Source organism: Eurypyga helias, unplaced genomic scaffold (genome assembly GCF_000690775.1).
Source record: "Eurypyga helias isolate BGI_N326 unplaced genomic scaffold, ASM69077v1 scaffold16264, whole genome shotgun sequence".
NCBI classification, from domain to species: Eukaryota; Metazoa; Chordata; class Aves; order Eurypygiformes; family Eurypygidae; genus Eurypyga; species Eurypyga helias.
This window is the reverse complement of record NW_010245765.1, coordinates 8,271-19,101: the sequence shown is the minus strand read 5'-3', so window position 1 is coordinate 19,101 and position 10,831 is coordinate 8,271. Positions and strand designations below refer to the sequence as shown.

At 56.5% G+C, this 10,831-nt stretch overlaps 1 protein-coding gene across 1 annotated transcript; it reads right to left on the bottom strand.

Moving 5' to 3' along the window:
• Positions 1-8,899: 8,899 nt before the first annotated feature.
• CYGB (cytoglobin) lies at positions 8,900-10,053 on the bottom strand (the record flags this gene model as incomplete). The annotated part of the gene is made up of 3 exons (XM_010150192.1): positions 8,900-9,064; positions 9,621-9,852; positions 10,010-10,053. Coding segments are annotated over 3 exons (441 nt in total), but the record flags the coding sequence as incomplete, so codon positions are not given.
• Between the last annotated feature and the right edge of the window lie 778 nt (positions 10,054-10,831).

Sequence of the window (10,831 nt, the reverse complement as noted above, 5' to 3'; positions counted from 1 at the left end):
GCTGAGGGTGCACTCAATGCACTCACTTTCTGACAACCAACGTTTCCCTCCACCAAGAAAACAATAAAACCAAGAGAAAGTATTTGTAGTTATTTACTGAAATAGCTTAAGGAAATAAAAATCACACTATTGCTTCAAAAACTATCCCCTAAACCAAATCTCTCTGCTACGTAAATATAAACCCAAAAGAACGTGTCAGAAGCTGATGATTATTTTCTTTCAGGAGCTGGTTTTTTCATCGCCCTCAGAAGTGACCAAACATACAAACAGCATCCACGGGGCAGTTTTCTAAAGCTTTCCCTTAAAGCAAATATATTTGTCAGTTAACAACAAGCAGTATTGTAACAAACAGCAACAGGCATCCCGTCGGCGTGGGGATGGGAATCCCCCCGGCAGCAAAGCTGATCGGTTCGGGTGACGTCGCAGTGATTAATGCGCCGAGCAACCGGAATGCGCTTTCTGCTGGTTTCTTCCCCAAAGCGAGGGGAGCCATGCTCCTTAGTGTGGGGGTGACGTGCACCGAGCCAGCAGTGAGCTGAAATTGGAGGGAGGCTCCTGTCTCGGCGGATGCCGGCTGTTCAGGTGTCCGGCAGCACCTTGGTGCCTTTGGCGTTGCTGCCAGCGCCCAGCGAGTCCTGCACAACCAGAGGATGATTTGACCGGGCTGGGGGCTGCGGGTTGCGTCCCCCACCCCAACCCTGGGTCCCTGGCAGTGGGGCCAAATGCTTTCGGGCACCGTGGGGCCAGATCCTGCGCATGGGGCAAGCGTGGTTTCAACCCATGGCAGGGGGTTGGAACTAGATGATCTTTAAGGTCCCTTCCAACACTAAAAAAAAATAAAATCATCCCTGCTCCCTTGAACCCCGGGTGGGAGGAAAAGGAGGAGGAGGCAGCCTGCCCCCCCGGGAGCCATCCCCCTCCTGGCCCTCTCCCCCATCCTCCCTCAGCTCTGCTCTCTCTCAAAAGTGCCTGGGAGAAGAGAAACCTGGCTGTATATTAGCCAGGAGGATTTTTCAATCCGAGATGTGCACTTCCCCCTCCCAGCGTTGTTATTTCATCTCTCAGCTGCCAAAATCCCGGGAATTAATCCCGGCCGGCACTGACAGCGTTTACATTCAGCGTTGTTCAGATAAACCATATCAGCCGGCGCAGCTGAAGAGGAGCCGGGTGCGGAAGGAAAAGCCGGCTCCTGCTCAGTGTCAGCCCTGCCGGGGTGGGATGATTTTTTTCCTGCTTTTTTTTTTGTTTCTCCCGTGGGCTTTGCTCTGAGCAAGGAGCCACCAAAACCCCGCTCTGGTAAGGGTGGCCATAGGGGGGGTTCATACAGCAAAGCCTGGAGCTCCTGGCTCTTACCTCGGTGCAGATAATGGAGATGGGATATGACCTTCAGCCTGTGGGAGCTGGTGGGCTCTGTCTCCAGAGCTTCCTTGCCCTGTGCCACCCGGCACACGAGGGATGACTGCCCCTCGCTGCCAGCTCCTGGGTTTCCGCAGGGGTTTGTGCAGCACAGTGAACGCATATCCTCTTCTTTATCCTCCCCCTTGCAGACGCACTTCTGTCTGTCCCTCCCAGCACCCTCCCGGCTCTCCCCTTGGCTATCCAGGCATGCCGGCGGGAGAGGGACTCACGGAGATGTGCCAGCTCTGAGCCAGACCTACGTGGGGTTCATGAGGCCGCAATGCCCCAGGCACGTGGCAGCGAGTGCCAGACCCTGTGGCCGGTGATGTGGGGCAGAAGGGGTCTCCTGGGTCTGGAGCATGGGAGATGGGCTGGAAGCACACCCCCAGTGATGCCTTAGCTATCAAATTCCCCTCTCCCTCCATTTCCCAGCCTGTAAAACATCACCAGGGCCTCTGAGGTGGTGTCTAAGAGCTGGATCTCCTCCATCTCCCTCAGGCGAGCGCTACCTCCTGGAAAGCAGAATCCTCAGGCTGTGACACTTGGAAACAAGGTGGGTTTAGCCCCTTCTGGGCACAGGGCAGCAGGAGGGTGTGAGCCCATCACCCTGGTGCCTGAGCCAAATTTCCAGTGTGACACAAGCCTCAGCCTCCTACCTCTCCTTTTCCACCAACACTTGCAGAGCACTGCTCTGGCTGCAGGTTTCAGGTCACGGCACCATCGTCACAGCCTCCACAAAACGATGGGATCTGGGGGTAAATGTTAGTACGAAGCGAAGGGCTGTGTATATATTCTCCCCCTGCAAGGCAATGCCGACATTCCCAGCTCCTTTTCAACAAGTCATTGGAAAAACGAGCCCCATCGGAGCGCACTCTGGCCACCGCTGGTTCTGGCTAGTCTCAGCCCAGCATGCAAAGTTCCAAGAGCTTCAGGTCCCCACCACAACCTCCCCTCTCCTGAGCTGGGCGGTCCTTTTGCTCATGGTTTCCAAGCCCATGTTTCCCACCTGGAGCTTAGCAAGGTGCCGGTTTTGCTGAGCATTCCTTCCACCTGGAAGCGTGTACAGGATGTGGCACAGAGGCCCTGGACTGGATCAAGTGCCTGTCCACGCAGGAGCTACCCTGCCACGGGCTGGAGAGTGTCATTGTTGCCCTCGGCCCAACAGGAGAGAAGCCAGCATCAGGCTCCCCAAGACACCAACCTCAGCCCTCCTTCTCAGACCCCACTGATTTCCTGCCCCCTCAGCCTCAGCCCAGGGTCCTAAGCTGGGATTGCTCCCCTTAAAACTGCTTGTGGCCAGGTTTCTACCAGCCCGGCGCGATGAGTTTTCCCTTCCCTGAAAGCCCTTTCTGACTTGTAATTGGCATCAGCAGAGAGGAGCACAATAAAAAGGAATGCTCAGATTCCTTTTCCAAGCCTTGCATCCTGAGGAAACGGGGCTTATGGGGCCATAACACACGACTGTCTGTCTGCCCATCCATCCTTTGCCAATAACTTTAAAAAGGTTGGCCAGCATCAACCCCATTTGACAGACGTCTCATATGCATCACAAGCCTCTTCTGCAAAAGCAGGAGCTGGAAAGACCCCCGGCGGGAAACCACAGCGTGACCCAGCCGTGCTGGGACCCATCCCGCTGCGACGTGATTCGGCCACGGTGTGAAGCACCGGAGGAGCCGCGTGGGACAGAGCCACAGAAAACCTGGCTGCTGCTGCTCAGGGAGCTGTTTGTTATTTTTAAAGGCTGGGAACAATCTCCCAGTCCTTGCAGATCATGGTTGCTGCATCTTGTGGCCATGATCACCACGGGTGTTGTGTCCAGCTCCATCCTGCTGCTCCCACAGCGGAGAGGAGCCTTTGCACCTGCCCAGATTCACGTGTCACGGAGCCTTAGCACATCTGTTAGGGCCAGTCCCTGGCCAGTCCCATGCAGCTCATCCTCCCTACATGCATTTTGGATGGCAAAGGCACAGGAACAGCTCCTGACTCAGGGAGAGCCCCTGGAGGTTTGCCCAACATACCTGGAAGTCAATCACAGCGCCCAAAGGAGGAGCAGACCCTCACCTTCTCACTGGAGCCCATCGGTACAGCGGCCCAGGACACCTCTACTGCCCTTGGTGCAGACAGGCAGGGAAGGGCACATCTCCAACCCTTGCTGCTGCTTTCCAGCCCCAGAACTCCCTCCCTGCTGCCCTGGAGCGAGTAGGCACCCTCAGACATGCCTGGCCATAGGGCAGCCCCTCGCAGCCCCCTCTGGATCCCCCTTGCCCGAAAGAAACCAAGAAGAGCGGGAGGGGTTTGATTGATTTATCCACTGAAGATACAAGTTTCAGTTTAATAACACCATTCTGTCCGGTTACAAACATACTAAAAACCTACAAAAAGAAAAACAAGTTACATCCATTGTACACGAAACAGCATGTATAAAACCAGCACGGAAGCGCCGAGAAACACGTACATGAACAGTATCCGCAGCAGTAACAGGAAAGACACAGAGTTACATCAGACCACGCCGGCTCATGTCTGTGGGTCACGGTGGGACTGGTTGAGACATACTAACGATTAGAGACAACTTCAGCTATGGAAAAAATAATTAGTGTCGCAGTCTGTTAAATAGGTCAGACCCAGGCAGGTAGTTTTATCCCTCCCTTTCCGCTAAGTTGGTCCAAGGTTAGCTCACCGGCTTCCTTCCACCTGTGGGTCCGGCATCGCTGGCGCTGGCCCCGAGAGGTCGATGCACTGACAGCAGCGCACCAGGGCGGCTTCCCCACAGCAAGGGGCAGGGAAGGCTGAGCTCCGGCACCAGGCACCAGCCAGCTGAAATCTGGTCCCCACTGAAGTCACTGGGTACCTCCCCAGAGAGCAGGGAGAGGCTGGGATCCCCTTTACTGGGCTAAACTGGAGCAAACTGGCAGAGATGCAAGAGGAGTCCCCTGGGAGAGCCCACAGCTTGGCTGCCTCAGGGATTTGTCTCTTCTGAAAGAGAGGACAGGGATGGAAGTCCTTAAGGGCTCCTTGTCTGAACGTCTTTGGTGGCGTTTGGGTGTCCCTCTAGCCGGCTGAGTGCGTCTGGAGCTACACATGCCATGAGCGGGACACAGGATGGACAGGCATCGTGTCCCATCCCACACCCAACGCTTCCTTCTCCCTCCAGCTCTGAGCTCCCTCTGACCAAACGCAGGGCCAAACTGGGGCCGGGGGGACACAAACTGCGTGTTAGGAGCAGGTGTCCCCAAAGGGAGCCAAGACAGGGTGCTCGGTGCAGGGGAACCCTGCCCTGGGGGCACCAAACCCCCTCCCTCAGCATTCATCTGTTGCCGGCAAGAGCACAGACTTTGGGCCCGAGCCCAGCGCTGATGCTAAAGCAGAGGTGCTGGCTGAGCCAGGGGCCGGGTCCTGCCCTGGGTACAGGGGTGTCAGCGCTGAGCTGAGCTCGGCTGGTTTGTGTGGGGGCAGCCGCAACGGCACAGGCATCAGAGAGCAGAGGGTGCAGGAGCAGCAACATCCCTGGGGAAGGCAAATGGGGCTGGGGGACACAAGGGTCCCCCCAAAGGGAAGAGGAGAGACTGGCTGGTCCCCAGCTCGTGCCAGCGCCATGCTCCGAGCCCTCAGCTTCTCACCCATGAATTTTGGGGGGAACACAAAAGTCGGTCCCAAGGAGAGCGAAGCCAAGCCCAAAGCGTGCATGGGCAGTGCCCTGATCCCAACCCAAGCACACTGAGAGGTGAAATGCCATGCCCCAGCAAGCAAGGCCTGAAGGGAAGGGGGGAAAAGGGGGTCCCCAGGTGGCTGCGGTGGGTTCAGGGCGGTGATGGGGCTGGTGGTAACAGGGAGCAGCTGGACAGGCACGTGTGCCAGAGAGCCACGCTCAGAGCCAGCACCCGGCCTCCTTCCTGCTCTTCCACATGGCATTTATCAGCCCTGTCACTCTGGAATGGTATTTTTTTTCCTTTTTTCTGTTCATTTTCATCTCTCCCCAGATAAGAATTTTCCCCGAATTAAGCAATGCCTGCTCCACCGCGGGCGGTGAAGAGGGGGCGTTTGCTTTATCTCCATCTCCTCCCCGTGCGAGCTCTGCCCAGGCTGCCCTCCCCGCTTCATCTTACGTCCTACAGAGCTGGTAAAAATAAACATGTTTTTGTTTGCATATATTCGACTGGCCTGCAATCTGGCTGATGGGGGGGGCGGCCTCCTCGAGGGACAGCAGCTGCACACATCTGGATTTGCTTTAGAAAAATGTGCCCGGAAAAATCCCCAAGCCCAGCATGCACACACGTGTGGGCGCATGAGGTCATGGGTCAGCTTTTTCTAGGGATGCAAAAAAAAAAAAAAAAAAACCCAAAAAAGAAGAAAGCAAGCCCCGTTTGAAGGTGAGGTGGGGGGACCTCACTGCTGCTCCCCCAAAGCCAAGGCACTCGGGTGGGTCAGGCATGAACACGGGGACTTTCCAGTCCCCCCCCAAATCACTTCCCTGCTCAATGTGACCAAGCCCACTTTTGGTTATGGGAAGGGAAAAGAAGGGTTTGTACTGAAAAATAAAATTCCCGCCTGGAGAACATTAACCTCAAAGGTTAATGCGTGAACTTTGTCTAAAGATGAAGCATCCCTGTATGGAATCATCCCTGGCCCAGCATCCACAGAGCACGGGGACTACATGAACTCATCAAAAATATGCGCCTCTGGCCCCGAGGTTTTGGCAGAAATCAGTGAAGCTGTGCTCGTGAGAATCCCATGATGCACCCAACAAAATTATGGAAGACTCTTGCTCCAAGCGATTCTTCTCCAGTGTCGCGCTGGAGCAAAGTCAAGGAGCGCACAGGCCTGTTCCCATCTCATGGGCCAGCAGCCGAGGCTGGAAGGTGCCTCTGCCAAGCGTGCAAGGGGTGAGCGGCTGCTTCGACACTCGGACGTCAGCTGGAAGCATCAGATGCCGGCACCTTCGGGAGTGCAGGCTGGTGGGCTGAATTTCAGGGGTGCTGACCCTACAGGACAGCCTGCCCCATCACCTGTCACCCTGTGCGTGTCCCTTCCTTTTATAAATCCCTGGCTTCGCACGCTGCCATGACAAGGACAACCGTGCCCTGCGCAGCTCTTTCCACCCAACCCTCTAAGGACACCCAGGACGTGCCCTCGCTCCTGGCTCCAGCACTCCTCTCCAACTGTTTGTGGGACATCGGAAAGAAAGAACTGCAAGGCCAGAGAGAGTGGCTGTAGTGGCATTAGTTAATCCTGGGGTTATTCTGGGACTAAGCCTAGTGCCAGGGCTCTGCAGGAAGGCAAAGGAGCACTGGGGAATGCAGCCAGGAGCTTTACAGCCCTCCCCAGGGCCCCTTTTACCCGGGCAATGGCACTAACTCCCGGCAGCATCTAACGGAGCCCAGAGGAACAGGAGAGGACACCTGCCCCGCTGCCACTCGTAACGACCGTCCCGCGGGGTCCTGCCCAGGCGCGGGCTATGCCCACGGCTTGGCACGAGCATGGGAGGAGCAGTCACGGGGTGAGGGGTTTGCCCTTCTGTATGGGCTCCCACAGGCCTCAAGCAGAACCTGCTGTTAGAGCCGGCAGAGGAAAGGGGAAAACCCCACTGAGAGCTTTTCTGGGAGTGGGCACACAGTCCTGGCCCCCCACGGGCTGTGCCAGTGCTGAAGGGCAGAGGAGCCCCTTGGCATGGAAACGGAACACCAGAAAGAGGAAAAAAACCCTATTCCCTGGGGATGATTAAAAGCACAGATGAGCTGGCTGTGGGTGAGGAAAGCAGGACTTTCTGGCCAGCTGCTCTGGAGGAGCGAGGTCAGCCCTGGGGATGTCCCCAGGGCAGCCATGGGGATCCCAGCCGGGACCGTCGGCTTGCTGCCTGCCAAGCTGACATCCAGGAGAGGAGCCGATCTCCCCTGGAAAACTGCCTGTTCCCGAGGGCAATAGTGGTGTGAGGCCAGAGGCAACCCCCTCCTAAGCAGGTAACATTGCCCTTAACATTAGAGCTTTAAAAATAACAGTGACATTTTGGGAAACACTGGGTGGCAAGGATGCCAAAGCTTCCTAGCACATCCTTAATCCTTTGGGAATCAGTCCCCAGAGCATCCTATAAATCCAAGCACATGTGCAGGAAGCAACGGGGCTGGGCTGCTCATCCTCCCTTTTTTGTAACCAAAGGGGAAACTGAGGCAGCAAACCCAAGCCGACTCACCCACAGCTTTGGGAGGAGTCGGCATTGGAGGCAAGATGCGTGCCGCAAGCCCTGCAGCCACGTCTCGTTTTGGTGGGGGAGAGCCCTTTGCCAGGCACAGGCAGGAGCGCCGCCGGCCCCCGTGGCGGGACACAGCTCCGGCATGGGATGATTTCTACCAGGCACTTTATTTGAAGGAACCCAGTGTCACCAAGAGGGCAGGAATATGCTCTATGTAACAAGTTACTTATTCATTTTAACAGAGCAGGGACCTTTCTTCACACCTAGGAATCCCTCCTGCTACTTCGTTCCCTCCACTTCATCTTTCCCAGACGACAGCCTGAACCCCCCCTTCTCACTGAGCGGGGCAGAGCCGCCCTGGCCCTGCACCGTCCTGCTGCTGGCTGCCGGACAGACAGGTTGACACGTGCCAACCCCTGGGGCGATGGCACAACCTGTGCCACCTAAGCCCATCCTCATGCACGTCCCTGCTGCCCACGGGAGCTGAACGGAGGCGGGTGGGCTCATCAGCTCCCCGCATCTGGCACGGGGATCCCACCTACATGCCGTGCTGAGTCATGAGAGAAGCAGCCCAAAGGCATCCCCCCTCCTCTCCCACGCGTTCGTGCTGGGGGGAGCACATCTCTCCCACCCCCTTGCTACCTCCAGCCCCAGGAGCGTTTCCAACAGCCAGCCAAGGAGAGGGCCTGCGGATGATGGGAGAGCAGAGGGCTGCTGCCAGCCCATGGCACAGGGCGATGGCAGCCGAGAGCAGCTCTGGCCACAGCCACCAGCCCTGCTCCCCTGCCCACGGCGTAAAGTGCAAAGCAAAGCGGTGCCAGCCGGGCAGCCGGTGGTCCCCCGAAGCACCGCACCCCCTAAAAGTCAGGAGCAAAGTTTACCCGGGAGCTTCGCATGGTAAACGCAGGTCACGATGTTGGTCGGCAAACGGGGCTGCACGTCACTGCTGCGCAGCAGAGCTTGTGCAAGGGACTTTGAGACGGTGCAAGTGAGGTGCAGGGTTTGGGAGGTGGTGATGGACAGACCAGGACAGTAAGATGGAGCCAACAAACAATGCTCTCCCCTCGTGCTCCACATTCCTTTCCAGCATCCCCTGCAACCGCTTCACCCTGACCCACCCACACCCTCCGTGGTTCTATTTTTTTTTGGCTTATTTAATTTGTTTTTAAACCCCATGGAGATCAAATTGTGACTTGGCAGCTAACAGCCTGGCCCTACCAGGCTCCCCAGACTGAGCGAAGATCTTGAGAAGAGACCAGAGTGAAGTCCTGGGGTGAGCAAAGCCCTCCCTGCCCCTCGCCCGGCCCTGCTGGCTGCTCACAGGGTGGCGGTGGGGTACTGCGCCCAGCCCACCTCCTTGTACGCTGCCGTCACGTGGGTGTAGATGAGGGTCTTCATCTTGGTCCAGGCGCCGTGTGCCTCCGGGGTGAAGTCGTTGGCGTACTCTTCAGCAATGACCTCCAGCATGACACCAGTGAGTTTCTGGAGGGATGCGGACAGCGAGCGGTTAATAACTCTCCAGGGGGCGGCTAACAGCAAATTTAGCTTTCTCCTAAAAACCTCAGTTTAATCCTGTGTCTGAGTTCTAGGAATGACAACCCTCTGACTTTCGGGAGGTCTGTCGACACCCAAGGGAACAGACAGGACAGGTAACCAGCCTTGCCCAGGCAGGGAGGAGGCTGAGACCCAGGTGCGATGGGGTGCTGCTTGCACCTCTCCAAACTGGGCTTCTCCAATTTAGTCCCTTCTACCATTCTTGATTTCCAAAAGAAGGGATGTACAACCCCAGCCATGCCAGGGCTGCAGGCAGGCAGGTTTCCTTGGGCAGGGTGAGGTACGTGATGCCCCAGCGTTGGCTGCGTTTGGGAATAGTGGTCTGTGTGGGACAGCATCGCCGTGGGAGCGACCCCCACGACCAGCCAACCTCCTCCAGGCAAGGACAGGCAGCACCAGCTCAACACAGCTCCCTCTTTTGCCCTCTTCCTAATTTCTAAAGCATCCCAGAGATTTTTTTTGGTTTTTTGCTCCCATCCTTTACCTTAAAGTAAATGGGCTCCACTTTGTGCTTGAGGGCATGGGCCTTGCCCACCAGAGCCAGGACAGAGGAGACCTTTTCGGAGTCATTGAGGTTCTCCACCACAGTGTTAATGGCACCCATGACCCGCCGAGCGTGCTTACGCAGTTGCAAGCTCCTCTCCATCTCCAATGGGTCCTCCATGTGCTTGAACTGGCTGAAGTACTGCTTGGCCGATGGGAAGTTGACAAAAAACCTTCAAGAAAGAATAGACACAAAATACAGTCAGGAGGGTGAGAGCGGATTAAAGCCAAGCAGGGAGTGGTGGTGATGCTGGAAACCACCCCCTTGCATCTAGCACAGCCGAGGCTGGTTTCTCATTGAATTCCCCATGAGCTGTGGCATTTAGCTGCCTAAAAATCAACAGGTTAACGCCTTTCTCCTCAGCCTTCCCTACCTGATATAAGGGTATCACAGCTTGATATTCATCCACAAAGCAGAGGCAAGAGAGTTCTTGATACCCAGAGACTCCAACTCGGGCCTGCCAGATGCTGTACACATGCCCACATTCATCAAAACATCACGTACTGTCTCACGGAGCTGGAGATGAGCGTGCAAAACCCTTCCTTTATCCCAGCCAGCCTCTCCCTGCCTCTCTTTCCCAGTCTCACAGCATCTTCCTGGCCCCATGGGCTTAACTTCTGCATCACCACCCACAGGAACACTCCCTGCTCCTGACATCCTGTCACAGATCAGCCCCCCCAGAGCCTCCTGCAAGATCTCAGCCCTGAGCTCACGTCACTGCTCATTGATGCCATAAGGATACCCCAAACACCCTCCCAGACCCTCTGCGCTGCTGGGGACCCTTCTTTACGGGATTCGCTCAACCTCAGTGAAATGCAGCGGATGCAAATAAAGCTGCAGTTGCAGCTGATGTGCTGAGCTCCCTGGGGAGTCGCAGGGCTGGGGCCACTGATGCTCCAGACACGTTAACCACCCCTTCGGCCTGATTTACAGAGGAGAGAACCACAGCAGGTTTGCTCCCTGCTTTCACCCAGCTCCTTGCCTCCTCCTGGGCCTCCTTTCGCCTGGAGCAGCAAAGGATGCTCAGGAGGTGGCAGAGGGCTCCCAGCTCTGTCCACCATCATCCCCAGCTCCAGACAGACTGCCTCCTCCCCTCTCCCAGGCTGCCGTAACCCCCTCCCAAACCACGCGAACCCATGCCACCCCTTTTC